The sequence below is a fragment of the Stegostoma tigrinum genome, chromosome 2, assembly GCF_030684315.1.
Source record: "Stegostoma tigrinum isolate sSteTig4 chromosome 2, sSteTig4.hap1, whole genome shotgun sequence".
Classification (NCBI taxonomy): domain Eukaryota; kingdom Metazoa; phylum Chordata; class Chondrichthyes; order Orectolobiformes; family Stegostomatidae; genus Stegostoma; species Stegostoma tigrinum.
This window is the reverse complement of record NC_081355.1, coordinates 108,058,822-108,075,872: the sequence shown is the minus strand read 5'-3', so window position 1 is coordinate 108,075,872 and position 17,051 is coordinate 108,058,822. Positions and strand designations below refer to the sequence as shown.

Below are 17,051 nucleotides of genomic sequence, written 5' to 3'. Positions count from 1 at the left end.
TAGTCCACAGCACAGTAAAAAGCATCGTAGACATAAGTCAAAGGCTATGTTCAAATGCAGGACAACCATTTGCTAAATTAAAGATTTATCCAGGGGATTTTAAAATAAACCTTAAATTGAGAAATTGCTCAATGTGGAAAACTGTCTACATCAAAATAATTTTTCAAATGAATTCTAAATTTTTGCAAGTATCTGGATAAACTTTTCAGATATCAAGAGCCGTTCTTAAATGTACAAGTATTTATCCCATGTCACTGAAAAGATAAACAAGTGAATCGCTGTGATATACAAAATTTTAACTTTTCTCATACACAAACCTTTGTGCAAACTACTAGGACTGGAATCCCAAGATTATGTGTCAGTGTATTGGCACCTAGCGGTAAGACAACACTTTCTTCATCTGTTTCTTGCAACACAGTATTTCTTCGTTGTGGAGAATTTGGCACTTCCTTATCTGGTTCTTCATATTCTTGAAACTCTTTCACCACTGTGAGCAGAAAAAATAAGCATAAAAATGAATCGGGGGGGGTGGGGGGGGGGGGGGTGGGGTTACATGAACACATTTTCCAATTGTTCCAATTTAATAATATGCACTGCAGTTTGCCAGTTGCTCTGAAGCTGTGAAATGACTTGCCATAGGATTTCACAAATTAGAGAATAAGTAGAAATTTCGTAATCTGTTTGCAAGGGGTTTCTTTCAGTTAAAGATCAACAGTTCACATATTAATATTTCCAGAGAAAATAGTTATTTAAAAAAGCAAGCAATCTTTACATAATTGCAGAGATTTATTGGTCCTTCAACACTTGCTTTAGTGAAATATATGCACCAAAGGTAGACCCAGTTTTCCCACTTTCCTTCAAGTGTTTAACATCTTGCGGAAGTTGACCTGCTTTCTCTGGGTGTATTTTAGTGAGACTGACTGCTATAATGTGTGATTCACAATGCTTCTGCTGGAAATCTTACATAGCTATTCAGTCTTCATTTCTGAATGCAGTGTGTTTGGTGACAGAAGGATGATCTCAAGACACAAGAAACGGGAGAGAGAGCACGAAGATGGAGGAGTGCAAGCAGGCAGACACCATTGTTTGCAGACTTGAAAATAAATTCCTGTAAATAATTTTCTAGGTCTTGGATACAGTGAATTATACTGTAAGACACTATGTTACTTGGAACCGATGGCAAAAATTTCAGAAGACTAATCTGCTGTTCTGGGCTACAAAGATCAACAGCTTGTGAATCCCTTGTCTGGATGAACTGCAATACAGAAATTGTGCTATGAGATTGGCGAGAAAAGTTGAACATAGATCTTCAAGAAAACTGGAGTTCATTTATCACCATTAGCAAAACAAAGACTTTATCTACTTAGTCATGCAATATCATATTGCCATTCAACAACTTTGCATAGCTTTCCAAATTGAGTGCTTTCCAGCTGTGACACTGAATAGCAATCAACATTACATTGTGCTTTCCCCAATTTTCAGAATTAATTCAGTGCTGTTGTTATTACTTAGACTAAACAGACAGCTGTTGTTGTAGTAATGCACTTTTGACAGTATGCAGCACTGGTGGCAAGACCAAGTTGTTTTATTTCAAAGACCAGAATTTTCACAGTAAATTGTAAAACAAAAGAAGTGTTTCAGACAACCAAACAACACAACTTTGCATAGACTATTTAAAGCACTGGAAAGAAAGCAGATTCACATGCTTTATTAATCACATTTTTTGTCCTCCAATCTTCTATTCTGAAGAATCTTGCTAAGGTATAATCTTGTAATATTCAACTCCTCCAAATAGTCACTCTTCAAATGTGAACTATCAAAGCTTATAAAGAAGACAAGAACAAAGAAAATTACAGCACAGGAACAGGCCCTTCGGTCCTCCAAGCCTGCGCCAATCCAGATCCTCCATCTAAACCTGTTGCCTATTTTCCAAAGATCTGTGTCTCTCTGCTCCCTGCCCATTCATGTATCTCTCTAGGTACATCTTAAATGACGCTATCATGCCTGTCTTTACCACCTCCGCTGGCAACGCATTCCAGCCAACCACCACCCTCTGCGTAAAGAGCTTTCCATGCATACCTCCCTTAAACTTATCCCTCTCACATTGAAATAGTGACCCTTAGTAATCGAGTCCCCCACTCTCGGGGGAAGAAAGGTTCCTGCTATCTGCCTATACCTCTCATGATTTTGTTGACCTCAATCAGGTTCCACCCTCAACCCCCGTCTTTCTGATGTAAATAATTCTAATCTACTCAACCTCACTTCATAGCTAGCGCCCTCCATACCAGGCAACTTCCTGATGATCGTCCTCTGCACCCTCGCCAAAGCGTCTGCATCCTTTTGGTAATGTGGCGACCAGAACTGTACGCAGTACTCCAAATGTGGTTGAACCAAAGTCCTATACAACTGTAACATGACCTGCTAACTCTTGTACTCAATAATTTCCCATCCGATGAATGAAAGTATGCAGTTTGCCTTCTTGGCCAGTCTATGACTGGTGTCGCCACCTTCAGGGTACAATGGACCTGACCACCCAGATCTCTCTGTGCATCAATTATTTTTACTTCCAGCTAATGTTCACTTTCCCACAGGGATCACAGGATGATATGCCCAGCCACAACATCAAGTGCTTCAAGAGCCAGAAAACACACAGGAGATTCATTTGTTAAAAGCAAGAAGTTCTCTTTTTTCAATGTTTGAAAATCCCTTTGATCACAAGTGAACCATATCATTAGTCAGTAAACAACCCCAAGAACAGAAAAAGAAGCATTCTTACAACACCTCTCGTGAACTCAGGATGTCATAAAGTATTCTACATCCACTGAAGTGGTTTTGGAGTACAATCACCAATGTGATATAGGAAACACTATCAAATGTGCACATAGCAAGCTTCCACAAACAGCAACGTGGTAACGATCAAATTATCTTGTTTTTGTGATACTGACAGAGGGACGAGTATTGGCCAGAAGAGAAGTAAATCCCCTGCCCCTATTCATGATACTCCAGTGGGATCATGGACGTCTACCCAAGGGGTCAACACGGACTCTAGTTGCATCTCATTCCAAAAGATAGCCCCAGCCTAGATTTTTGTGGTCAAGTTCCTGCAGTAGATCTCCTTTAGAAAATTATATGAAATTCATTCTCAACGTGATGCATTTTGGGTCATTAAGTATATTCAGAGTTGAGACAGAGAGCTTTTTAAAATCAGTAAGGGAATCAAAGATTCTCAGGAAAAGGCAGAAAAGTAGATTTGAGGATGAACGGATCAGCGTGCCATTATTGTATGGCGGACAATGAATGGTCTACTCCGGCTCACACATCTTATCATCTTCGTACATCAAAATGAAACTGTTATTTTAAAATAAAACATGGATCTAATTAGTTAAGGTTTCAGGTCCGGTGACCCTTCAATTGTGCACATGATCGCCAAACAAATTACATACATTAATATTATTATAGAGAATCAGAGTTTTAAGCAAATTTGAGGCATCAAATCAAATGATAAAGCCTTTGAGCATCTGAAAAAATGTAAGTAACCAAGTTATCACATGCTATAACATTATCTAATTCTATAGTACTTACAGCTCTGCTCCATTTCTCTCATTTCCTCTGGTGGAATTTTTAGTTTGTCAATGTGTTCTTGAACAACATCGGCCCACTTCTGTAATGAATCCATGACCATCCAAGGCCGGGACATGTCCACCACCAATATAAGCAAAGTGTCTTTTACGTTATCTGATGTGACTGCAAATTTCAGGAGACCTTTATGGTAAGTGTCACCATCCAAGATCCAAACATTGCATCGAGTGTGGTCTGTTAATAAAAGATCCCATTATAGGAAAATAAAACAACTAATTCACGTACACCACTAACCATCATCTAAGGTTCCCAGAACAAAGTCGTACAATATTCAGGACTTACAGAAGAACTTTAGATTAATTCAGTATATTTATCCTGCCATTTACTAACAATATCCAGATGTGTGTTTCTCTTTACGCTTCCATTCAACCTTTCTTATGTATTATCCTTCTTCTAAGCAAACTCATTTGACAATGTCTATCTGACATGCCTAGAGTATGAAGATCAATGGATAAATACCCAGCATGTCAATCGGAGAGGTGCTATTATTTCCTCCAGATGCACCTACACCCCCTTACCAAAAAGTGAATGGTCCCATTTTGTCTGATGCTCTCTACATATGGGGGATCCTGTGCCAAAAAGAATCAAGAACAGCACAGCTGATAACACAAAGATCAAAGAATATTAGCTAACTATAATCGTGGATGGTTGCATGAAAAGACTCCAATGCCAACACACTGCATAGTGACAAAGAAATGAATGCAATGGTTAATTGTAATCTGAAACTTATCTGTCAGTCATTAGATGAGTTGGAATAATGATCCATGGTGATGACACCAAGAAATGGCACTGAAGAGAAACAAGGTCACATCACATTGTAATTTATTATCTTGGAATCTCCAGCATCTGCAGTTCCCATTATCTCTCACATCACATTGTATTATTTTCACATCAATAGTCAGGGAACAGAATGGGGGAGTGACATTGCCAAAGCACAGCAAGTTGATGAGGAGAAGGGAGCCAAGGACGGATCCCATGAGGATTCCTGATGTAATGTTCTTGGTTAAGAAGAGAAAATGTGCAAAATGCCTTTACGTTTGAATTATCAAAGAGTGGAACCAAGGAAATGATCTTCAGCAGAGGCTGACAATTAAAATTCAATGTCAGATGATGTTGGTGTGCTTGACTGCAAAGGCTGCAAATTTTATCTCTAGCAAATGTTTCCAGATCACAAGCTTGCACCAAGTTTAATTTTGTATGAAAGCTTAACAGTGAAGCACTAAAAAAAAACACTATACGTACTTGCTGCAATAGTAATTAATGTTAAAAAAAGTTTCCAAAACCTCATATGGCACTCACCATCAATGTCTTCATCATGAACATCAAGGTACAAAAACTCTATTCCTCTCCCCTTCTTGTAGTCCTCAACTCCTTGTAATTTTGCAATTAAAGTGGTCTTTCCAGATCCATCTTCTCCTGGAAATACAGGAAGGGAAACAGAAAAAAAAACATAAGAACATTATTTGAACATCTCCTGGAAATAAGCCTCCCAAAATCCATTCAAAGATAGAACTATGCAGATTTGATATATTTGTCCAAATGCATAAAATTTAGAAATATCATGCCAAACTTAGGCACTTCAAAATACAACTTAACTTACTTTCCTAGAACCGACCTTTTTATCTTGTAAAACCATTTCAGGAAGCAAATCTGTATCAGCAGCTTTAGGAACCAGGCGCATCAGAGGCTATATCGCATTTAATATCAGTGATTTCCAAAACAGCTAGCATTTTTTTTAAATTGAAAGGTCCTGGGGACTGTTGCTGAACAGAGACCTTGGTGTACAGACTTATAGTCGCTTGAAAGTGGAATTGCAGGTAGATAGGATAGTGAAGGCAGCCTTTTTTGGTCTGTGCATTGTGTATAGGAATTGGGAAGTCATGTTGCGTTTGTACAGGACATTGGGTCAGCCACTTTTGCAGTGTTGTGTGCTTTCCTCCCACAGGAAAGATGCTGTGAAAATAGAAAAAGGGTTCAGAAAAGATTTAAGGATGTTGCCAGGGTTAGAGATTTGAGCTATAGGGAGAGGCTGAATAGGCTGGGGCTGTTTTCTCTGAAGTGCTGGAGGTTGAGGGGTGACTTTATGGAGGTTTATAAAATCATGAGGGACATGAATGGGGTAAATTGGCAAGGTCTTTTCCCTGGAGTGGGGGACTCTAAAACTAGAGGGCATAGGCTTAAGTTGAGAGGAGAAAGATTTAAAAGGGACCTAACGGGCAACTTTTTCTTGCAGTGTGTATGGAATGAGCTGCTAGAAGTATTGGTGGAGGTTGGTACAATTATAACATTTAAAAGACACCTGGATGGGTACATGAATAGGAAGAGTTGAGGGATGTGGGCCAAATGCTGGCAAGCGAGACTAGATTTATATAGGATATCTGGTTAGCAAGGACGAGTTAGACCCAAGGGTCTGTTTCTGTGCTTTATATCTCAATGACTCTAAATGCAAAGGTATGTAATTGCATCTATTACAATGATGGGCATAGCCTCATGTAAGCTAGCAAGCCTACTTCACCACAACCTTCTCGAGGGCTACCAGGGCTGGGTAAGAAATGCTGGCCAGCCAGTGACACCCACATCCCACAAATAAATAGAAAAAAAGCCCAGCTTGCACAAATGAGCTTTAAGTAGCCAGCAAATAGTGACCTACAATTTGACAGGAGATTTTCTACATAATGAACTTGTGAAAAACATTTCTTTTTCTGGTCTCTGTGGCTTCAGTCACTAGTGACACTGCTTCCACACTGCTAGAGGTTAATCATTAACACCTCAAGTTACAAGCAGAATGCCTTCAGAGTTTGAATGCATCTAAATGCGGAGGAATGGTTGTACAAAATGTGGAGGAATGGAATTGTGGGATATAGCAGTTTGGATCAGAAATTGGCTTGCTGAAAGAAGACAGAGGGTGGTAGTTGATGGGAAATGTTCATCCTGGAGACCAGTTACTAGTGGTGTACCACAAGGGTCGGTGTTGGGCCCACTGCTGTTTGTCATTTTTATAAATGACCTGGATGAGGGCGTAGAAGGATGGGTTAGTAAATTTGCAGACGACACTAAGGTCGGTGGAGTTGTGGATAGTGACGAAGGATGCTGTAGGTTGCAGAGAGACATAGATAAGCTGCAGAGCTGAGCTGAGAGGTGGCAAATGGAGTTTAATGCAGACAACTGTGAGGTGATGCACTTTGGTAGGAGTAACTGGAAGGCAAAGTACTGGGCTAATGGTAAGATTCTTAGCAGTGTAGATGAGCAGAGAGATCTCGGTGTCCATGTACACAGATCCTTGAAAGTTACCACCCAGGTTGACAGGGCTGTTAAGAAGGCATAGCGTTTTAGCTTTTATTAATAGAGGGATCGAGTTCCGGAACCAAGAGGTTATGCTGCAGCTGTACAAAACTCTGGTGCGGCCGCACTTGGAGTATTGTGTACAGTTCTGGTCACCGCATTATAAGAAGGATGTGGGAGCTTTGGAAAGGGTGCAGAGGAGACTTACTAGGATGTTGCCTGGTATGGAGGGAAGGTCTTATGAGGAAAGGCCAAGGGACTTGAGGCTGTTTTCGTTAGAGAGAAGAAGGTTGAGAGGTGACTTAAATGAAACATATAAAATAATCAGAGGGTTAGATAGGGTGGATAGGGAGAGCCTTTTTCCTAGGATGGTGATGGCGAGCACGAGGGGGCATAGCTTTAAATTGAGGGGTGAAAGATACAGGACAGATGTCAGAGGTAGTTCCTTTACTCAGAGAGTAGTAAGGGAATGGAACGCTTTGCCTGCAACGGTAGTAGATTCGCCAACTTTAGGTTCATTTAAGTCGTCATTGGACAAGCATATGGACGTACATGGAATAGTGTAGGTTAGATGAGCTTGAGATCGGTATGACAGGTCGGCACAACATTGAGGGCCGAAGGGCCCGTACTGTGCTGTAATGTTCTATGTTCTATAAACTGGGTTTTTTAAGACGTTTGAAACAACATCAGCATGGGTAACTATCTACTAAAAATAACAAAAGTTGAAAATTCTCTTTAAAAAGTATGAAGAAAATAATCGTACTTTTTTTTCAAGAGAGACAGTGCTGATAAAGCAAACAAAAGAAAAACTCAATAAATAAGATCAACAAGAAACTACAACCATGGCTAAGAGGAATGAGACATTGAGAATGAGTGATTAGCTCAGTTTGCTGGAAGGCTAGTTTGTGATACAGTGTGATGCCAACAGCATATGCGCAATAATGTCTGAGGCTGGCGTAAAGTCCCTTCTCAACCTCTACCCTTGCCTTAGGCATTCAGATCCTCAGATTAAACAACCACCAGTCATCTCTCTTCAATAAGGGAGCAACCCTATGGGACATTTCCTGGCCACCCATTGTCTGTTATCCATTTTCTACCCACTTACTGCACTCTCACCTCAATGGAAGGATTTTTGGAGTTTTATTTTCTTTTGCAAGACCATCGTCATTTTCACAGCACTGAGAGAAGCCCGCATGAAAAACTTTCCAGTATCTAATGCCGAAGAACTGTTAGTGGTGTTAAATCCTGCTCCTATTACCTGTACAAGGCCTAACTTGTACTGTCCTAATAGGCCTTTCTTTATCTGCAGATTTGCTGTTCCTCAAAAGTGCTTTCCCTTCTGGTTCCAGGTGAGCTGTACTTGCACACTTCAACTTATGTTTAAATAAAATCTTTTAAGATAATAAAACATTGTAACACCTTTCACAGAAATGCTAAGGAGAAAACTAAGATATGTATTTACATAATACAATATTACAGTCAGCATGCAAAAAAGGTGATTGATCAAGATTTAAGTAAGGATATGAACGGAGTTTTAAATGATCTCATGTCTATGGAGGTTAGGAGAAGCTCAGAGGTTTGGTAAAATAAGTGAGTTTAAGAAAAATATCAATTAAAAAATGTAAGTGGACAGTTGGCAGGAGTTAATGAAACCAGGGATGCAGAAAAGGCCAGAATTAGAAGAATGAAGGTATCTCAGAGGGTAGCGGGACTGGAGGAGTTTACAGAGATTGGTTGAGAAAGTAGGCCAAGGAGGCGTTTGCAGATTTTTCTGAATCAACCTGTTGTGAAATGTTATTACTCATTTCTGGAATGGCTCAGAGGTAGGGAAACTACCACTATGTCACAGAGCCTGAAGGATTTGTAATGTTGATGAAAATTTGAAAATTAAAGGGTCAATGTAGGTCAGTGAGCAAGAACTTATTGGTTAAAAGGGATTTGGAGTAAGGACATGGAAGAGCTCGTATGATCTCAGGATTGTAAAGGTTCAAAGAAGGCCAGCCATACAGCGCTAAACTAGTCAAGTTTAGATGTAATAATGATATGGTCGAGAATTTCAGCTAAGCATACAAGCCTAGATAGGGTGAAGTCAACTGACATTATGAAAGTGGAAACAAATGATCTTGAATATTGTCAGACACATATTCGAAGCTCATCAAGATCAAGTGTGACATCAAAGCTGTGAACAGGCTAGATTAATCTCAGATTGTTGCCAGAGGAATGCAAAAAGCAGGTGGTTGGAATGGTGTTTGCAGCTTCTCAATGTTTACTTGGGCAAATTCCTGTGCTTCCAAGACTGGATGTCAAATGAGCGTGTTGATAATTTAATGATAAGAAGGGCTGATGGGTTCGGGCTGAGTGACAAGCGTACTTGTGAATGTTAATGTTGTGCCTTCAGATGTTGTTGCAAAAGGGATGCCAATGAGATACAGAAATTCTAAAAGATGGTCATGGAACCTAACAATGCAAAGATTTTGGTAAGGAAAGGCATGTTGGAGATAGGGAGGCCATGATAATTTAAAGGGTCAGGAATTTTTTTAAACCTAAGGAGACTCAGCAAATTTAAAAGGAGAAAAAAAAGCACCTAAAAAGCAAAACCGTTCATAATATCTCCCAATGTGGGATCTGGGGAGGAAAACTGGATGGCCAGCAGTTGGGCTGATTTTTTTCAATACTATTTTTAATGCCACTGTAAACTGGTTTTCACTTCACAATGTTAGTGATAATGCATAAACAAAGCTGATGGTAGGTAAGTCTTTTAGAAATAAATTAATTCTGCAAGTGGGTGTATAAAATATTTTCATCATGGCTCAAAATGTGTTGATCTGCTTTGTGCAAAAGCATGCAGATCAGGTTTGGGCTTGAAAGCATGAACATAATATCCAAATCTGAAGTAAAAAGGGAATCAACTGCAAGCATGTGAATGTGCTGTCATAGAGCTAACTGATGTAAGTAGAGGGTCCTACAGTCACGTTTTCAACAATAAAGATCTGCAGTACCGTGACATAGAAACAAAGAAAACAGGTGCAGAGCAGGCCATAGCGTGCTTTGAGCCTGCAGCACCATTCAATATAATCATGGCAGTTCATGCAATTTTAGTATCCTATTCCGGCTTTCTCTCCATACCCCTTTGGTCCCTTTAGCTGCAAGAGCCACATCCAGCTCCCTCTTGAATATATCTAATGAACTGGCCCAATGGTTTTCTGTGGTAGAGAATTCCACATATTTTCACAACTCTGAAGAAATTCTTCTTAATCTCGGTCTTGAATGGTTTACTCCTTATTCTTAGACTGTGATCCCCATTTCTGGATTTGCCCAACATCAAGAACGTTCTTCTCCCATCTAGCCTATCCAGTCCCATATGTTTCTGTGAGGATTCCCCCTCATTCTTCTAAATGCCAAAGAGTAGAAGCCCAATCTATCCAGTCTTTCTTCTTTATGCCAGTCCTGCCATCCTGGGAATCAGTCTGGTGAACCATCGCCAGACTCCCTCAATAGCAAGAACGTCCTTCCTCAGACTAGGAGACCAAAACTGCACAGAATACTCAGAGCATGGCCTCAACAAGGACCTGTATAACTGCAGTAAGACATCCCCATTCCTATATTCAAATCCTCTCGCTATGAAGGCCAGCATGCCATTAGCTTTCTTCACCGTGTGCCGGACCTGCATGCCATCCATCAGTGATTGCTCAACCACAACAACCAGGTCTCAGTGCACCGCATCTTTACCAAAACTGCCACCAGATAATAATCTACCTTCCTGCTTTTGTGACCAAAGTGAACAATCTCATTTATGCAAATTATATCACATTTGCCAAGTATTTGTCCACTCAGCCAGTCTGTCCCAGTCATTCTGCAGCCTCATAGCATCCTCCTCGCAGCACATACTACCTTAGTGTTGTTTGCCAATTTGGGGATATTGCATTCAATTCCTTTGTCCAAACTGTAAATGTGTGTTGTGAACAGCTGGGGTCCCAGCACAGAACCCTGCAGTACTCCACTAATCACTGCCTGCTACTCTGAAAAAGACCCATTTATTCCAACTCTTTGCTTCCTGTCTGGCAACTTGTTCTCTATCCACTTCAATACATTATCTGAGGCCATGAGTTTTAATTTTCCTGACTAATCTTGTGAAGAACCTAGTGAAAAGCCCTCTGAAAGTCAAGATACACAACATCTACTGATTCACCCTTGTCCACTACTGGTCACATCCTCAAAAATTCCAGAAGACTTGTCAAGCATGATTTCTCTTTAGTGAATCCATACTATGACCAATTCTGTTACTGCTTTCTACAGGCTCAGTTATTACATCTTTAACAACTGACTCCAGCATTTTCCCCACCGTTGATGTCAAGGTGACTAACCTATAATTCCCCATTTTCTTGTTCCCTTATTTTATAAAAAGCAAGGATACGTTAGCCACCCTCCAGTCCACTGGAACTCTTCCAAAATTTATAGAATGCTGGAAAATGGTCACCAAAGCATCCGCTATTTCGAGGGCCACTTCCTTAAGTACTCTGGAATGCAGAGCATCAGGTCCTAGGGATTTATCATTTTAATCCCAATTTTCCCAATACCATTTCCCAATTGATAAGGATTTCCTGCAGTTCCTCCTTCATGCTTGACCCTCTATCCTTTAACATTTCTGGAAGATTATTTATGCCCTTCTTCGTGAAGACAGATCCAAAGTATCTGTTCAACTCACATCTTTGTTGTCCATTATGAATTCATCTGATTCTAACTAAGCAACTGACATATATATTCACCAGACTTCTTCTCTTCACATATCTATACAAGCATCAATGTAGTCAAGCATCCATTCAACATCAACATAACATAATCCTGAAAAGCTTCCTTTTAACATAAAGAAAGCATCGGAATGAGACTCAGCAGGTAAGTACTTTATATTTTAAAAAATGCCAACCTAGACACTATCACAACTACTCTTCATCAAGTTCATGTTTTTTTAATGTAACAAAGCACCAATGACGCAACATGGAAATTGCATTAAAGCATCAACTTCTTCCTAACTAAACAGGTCAAAATCAGTTTCTGCTGATTGTTTCAAAATGTTAAAATTACTTAATTTTCAGACTTCATAATTAAGGAAGGACTCAGTTTGAGAGTCAATTACTGGATCACAATTTTCATTCAAAACAACACATGCCAGGTTCCAGAAGCAAGCCATTCAGCCCTCAGCTGAATGAAAATGAGCTCTCCAATCTAATATCATCACCTAGGTCTTGCTGGGCTAGAGGACTGGGATTCTTTTTAAAGGAACCAGCAGCAGAAAACTAAGAAACTAATAAAAAGATTACAAAAGTAAATTGACAAGAGATATAAAAACAGACTTTTTTTAAAAACAGAGGGTGGTTCACATGTCGAATAAATGTCCTGAGGACGTGGTGGATGCTGGTACAATTACTATGTTTAAAAGGTGTTTGGATAGATACATGAATAGCAAAGGTTTGGAGGGATTTAGGCTGGGGCAGGCAGGTGGGACTAGTTTAGTTTGGTATTATGTACAGCATGGACTGGTTGGATTGAAGGGTCTGTTTCCATGCTGTGTGACTCTGAGCTGCTATGGACATTTAAAAGAAAAAGAGTACCTAAAGTGCATGTAGGAGTCTTGGAGGATGCAACTGGAAAATTAATAAGAGGGAAATGGAGAAATGGCAGATCACATGAACCAATATTTTGCATTGGTCTTTATGGTGGAGAACATAATAAACACCCTATATATAAAAATTAAGGTGCTAATCAGAGTAACAATCTTGTAACAGTCCCTATCATGAGGGGCAATATTATTTGACAAACTGATAAGAATATGAACTGACAGGTTTCCATGACAGCCTGTATCAAGGAGTTTTTAAAAAGTAAGTGGTTGCAGAGACAGTGGAGGCATTCACAACTCTGATTCTGAGAAGATTTCAACATATTGGAAAACTGCCCATTTGATGCCCCTGTGAAAGAATGGAAGGAAACAGAAAGCAGGAAACTGTAGGCCATTTAACCAACATCTGTCAGGGGGAAGATGCAAAATTCCATGATTAAGAAAGAAATCACAGGACATTTAGTAAAACTCAGCACAATCAAAGATTCAACATGGTTTTGTGAAAACAAAGTTTAACAAATTTGCTACAGGAGTTCTTTAAGATGACAAATGCAGAATTGATGAAGAACCAGGTGTAGAGTATTTGGATTTCTAGAAGGCATTCAATTATGGTGTCACGAAAGATTACTGCGCAGATGGGACCTCACATCATTGGGTTAACGTATCAGCAAAAATTGTCTCTTGTATTAACTAATCCTCAATCAGGATTAACAGGTATTTTGGGATTGGAAAAATATAACCAGTGGACTGCCCCCAGTCCTGGGCCTCAATTATTTATATTAGTGAGTTAATGTTTTTATCAACTAAGTCAAGCTGCAGGTCAAATCTTAAAACTCTTAAAAAAATCATGAACAAAATAATAATATTCTTGGCTTGAAAAGAAGTTATTTAAACAGGCACACTTTGGAAAAGAAATGCAGTGCAGCAGAAGCCTTGTGCATGAATCACCAGATTAACATGCAATAAAGCAAATAACTAAGCCACAAAATGGAATTTCAGCCCTTAAAAAGTTCACATGCGAAGTGTGGACCTTGCTGGCTGGCCAGCATTTATTGCACAGCCCAGAAGGTGGTGTGTGCCTCCTTGAACTGTTGGAGCGCACGTGCCGACTGTTGACCCACATTCTATTAAGGAGGTAATTGCAGGATTTTGACCTAGTGACATGGAAAGAATAGCAATATATTTCCAAGTCAAGGTGGTAAGTGGCTTGGCGGGGCACTTGCAAGCGGTGTTGTTCCAATGTGTCTGCTGCCCACTGTTCAAGATGGAAGTGGTTAAGGGTTTGAAAGGTGCTGTCTAAAGACATTTGGTAAATTTCTGCAGTGCATCCTTGTAGACAGACTACTGCTACTGAATGTCAGTGGTGGAGGGAATGGATGCAGTGCTATTCATGCAGGCTGCTGTATCCTGGATGGTGTCAAGTTCAAATGTTGTGGGATCTGCATCCACCCAGGCATGTTCAAATGGCAAGTCCAGTTGAACTTCTGTTCAATGCTAGCTCCCAGGATTTTGATAGTGGGGATTCAGTGACGATAACATCACTGAATTCATTACTAAGGAAGTCTTACTACAATGGTGCAGGATTTTGGTGAGACTGTGCCAGACTACTGTATACAGTTTTGAACCCACTATCTAGGAAATTATATACTGGCTTTGGAGGCTCTTCAAACGAGATTAATTAGGCTGATTCCTTGGATGAAGGGTTTGTACAGAAGAATGATGGGTGATCTTATTGAAACACAAAGAAAATTGCTGAGGGGGGACTGATGCTGAGATGATGTTTTCACTAGTGGGGCAATTTCACATAGTTGGATAGGCATAGTTATGTAGTTAGAATAAGAGAGAATGCTCATATAAAATAGCGATATAAAGGAATTTCTTCTCCAAACGGCAGTGAATGTCTGCAACTCAACCCCGAAGAGCTGTGGGGCTAGGGGCTAGATCACAAAGTTAAGAGGAAATAGGTTGATTTGTGAAAAATCTTGGTGTTGAAAGCTATAAGGAGTTGAGGTGTGGGGCAGATCATCCAGGGTTTTAAAGAATGGTAGGGCAGGTTTCATGGAGCAAATAACTTCCTTCTACTCCCATATTATGGCCCAAATCTCTATTGTTTATGGCACGCACACTCACATTCAAGGGTTTTTTAATTTAAATTCAGTGCGGGTTTATACCTCCACTATCTTTTCAAGCAGCAAGTTCCAGACCCATACCACCCTCTGGGTGAAAACAAAACCCTCAGCAACTCCCCAGTAGTTCCAGAAATTAATTTTAAAAATGTCCTGGTTATTGACTGCTCTAACAGAAATTGGTAATTCCCAACCACTATCTAGGTTTGTCATGTTTTTATACACCTCAATTAAACCACCTCTCATTTTCCTCTGTTCCAAAGAAAATATATCCAAGTTATCCAATCTTTCGTCCTTGCTAAAACTTGTCATTCCTGGAAACACCTTCAAATCTCTTTTGTACCCCAAACTGATCTGATCAGCAATCCAGTGAATAAGGCTGTAAACAGTACTATAGTTGAAGCCAAGTGTTGTATACAGTTCCAGTACAGCATCCCTGCTTTGTCATGTGCAGTCTTATATACTCTTTCAACCTACTTAAATTGATTTCTTAAGAACCAATCCGCTTGGACCATTCTTTTACAAAGCAATTTCTACTAAAGGTTATCTGGAACACATTTTAAGAATTCAGCACCCTCAATCATTTACACAGAATGTAGTCCAGTTAAAAGTAGAGTAGTTGTCCTATTAAATCTCCTTTAGAAAGGCAATCATACCCTATCAATCTACTCTAGTGGTCATGTGTAACAAGGTTTAAACCCCACCTCGGTGACTAGGCAGCAATGGGCAACATTTGTTGAATGGATGTTGTCAGAACGCTAAGATGAGATTTACTTAGGGTTTTCAGTTATGAAGGGTTTCGCTAAAATAAATCAGAAGGAAATAAATCTAAAGGTCAATTAGTCAGAGGGTGAGAAATTATCAAACAGGAATCTGGGGGAAGGACAGAAATTGGACTAACGGGATATTCTTGGAAAAAGGAGCAGATAAAGGCTCAATGACTCAAATGGACTATGGTGGCATACAGTACTGTGAGAGAAATCATACGACACCAGTTTACAGTCCACTCATTTTGGTTCGTGTTCCTAATGTTAATGATGTAATGCCATATAAAATTACTTGAGTAAGGATTATATTTTGTTTGTTCCCCACTTTGTATAACAATATTTCAGTTTCTTCTTCCGCGCGAAAAAGCTTGGAAGACTAAACGCAAAAATCAGTCATAAACAGGTCAAAAACAACTCATTCCAAATATCATTCTTTGCCTGAGGATTCCAATTCAAACAATAACACTCACTGACTTCGAAAATCACAAGACACGCAGCATGTACCAAAAATAAAGACACAAATATTACAACTTTATTCTACAAACCCTTTTATTCAGCACTCACATCGATGAAATAAAAGCCCCTGAGTTAATAAAAATCTGAAAGGGGAAGTGGAAGCTGCCTGGAGCCTAGGGCCGGCTCTTTGCCCAGGAGCTTAGTCTCCCATAGCAACGCCAGGCCGAGAGACGGCGGGGGGATAACGGGCTCGGTTTGCGGGGGGGAAGCAGGGGAGAATAAAACGGCGAGAAAAGGCGATCCGGGCAAAGAACAGCCAGAACGGCGGCGGGGACACCATCCACACACCGGACAGGGCGCCAGGCTTTTGTTGTGGAGAAGAGTAACGGCCGCCATTCCGGAACGGGCAGAGAGGAGGCTCCCGGCTGGGAGGGAGGGCAATAGGCACGGGATTTCTCCCTCTTTCCCCCGGGGGAAATGGACGAGAACGGGGCTGCCGCAACAGCTCACCAGCACCCCCCCGCCCGGTGGAGAGCAACACAAAGAGGCCGCTTGACTTACCCGTCACCAACACGGCTTTCCCGGACGGTAGCTTGGAGCGGGAGCGGGTGGATACCTCACTCAGGATGGAAGACCTGTAAGAGGAGAGACGGTCGGTCAGTCAGTCAGGCCGGCCGGGAGTGGGCACACAGACAAGGAGGCGCGACTGCGAGAGGACGAGGCCCCAACCAGCACCGACCCTTACCACAGATTGTTCTCTTCTTCATCCTCCTCTGCGGCCGCCTGACGCCGCTCAGCCTCCCCGCCGCTCGAACACTTGCTCTGCGCTGAGGCCGGTAAGTGAGTGGCCCGTCTCCGGGTCTTGTTGGCCTCAATAGGCGCCATTTCCCCCCCGACACAAACACACACGGAGAAAGGGAGAATCGGCGGCAGCGGGTCGGGGCGGGGAGGAGCGGCGGGTGGAGCCGGCGGACGGGGCGGGGGGGGGGGGGGGGCGTGTAGTGAATGACTGGATGGGGATCGGGGTGAGAACGGGGAGCGAGTGGTCTAATACAGGGAAGGTATTTGCGGGGAGGTGGGGAAAGCATTCTGAAATTCTGAAAAAGAGATTACCACCAGGCCACGTATATCCAAAACTATTGATTCTGTAAATTTAATAGACGTGAG

The 17,051-nt window shown here is 41.0% G+C and overlaps 1 protein-coding gene across 2 annotated transcripts in view; it reads right to left on the bottom strand.

Moving 5' to 3' along the window:
- The window catches only part of dync1li1 (dynein, cytoplasmic 1, light intermediate chain 1), a 46,999-nt gene extending 30,158 nt beyond the window's left edge, over nucleotides 1-16,841 (bottom strand). For both annotated transcript variants that reach the window (XM_048556888.2, XM_048556899.2), the window contains exons 1-5: nucleotides 16,630-16,841; nucleotides 16,446-16,519; nucleotides 4,939-5,055; nucleotides 3,583-3,813; nucleotides 318-487 (exon numbers count right to left, since the gene is read on the bottom strand). In XM_048556888.2, the coding sequence (XP_048412845.1) occupies nucleotides 318-487; nucleotides 3,583-3,813; nucleotides 4,939-5,055; nucleotides 16,446-16,519; nucleotides 16,630-16,769 (732 nt within the window). In that variant the 5' untranslated portion in view covers nucleotides 16,770-16,841. The remainder of the gene's footprint in view (nucleotides 1-317; nucleotides 488-3,582; nucleotides 3,814-4,938; nucleotides 5,056-16,445; nucleotides 16,520-16,629) is intronic.
- Nucleotides 16,842-17,051: the final 210 nt, after the last annotated feature.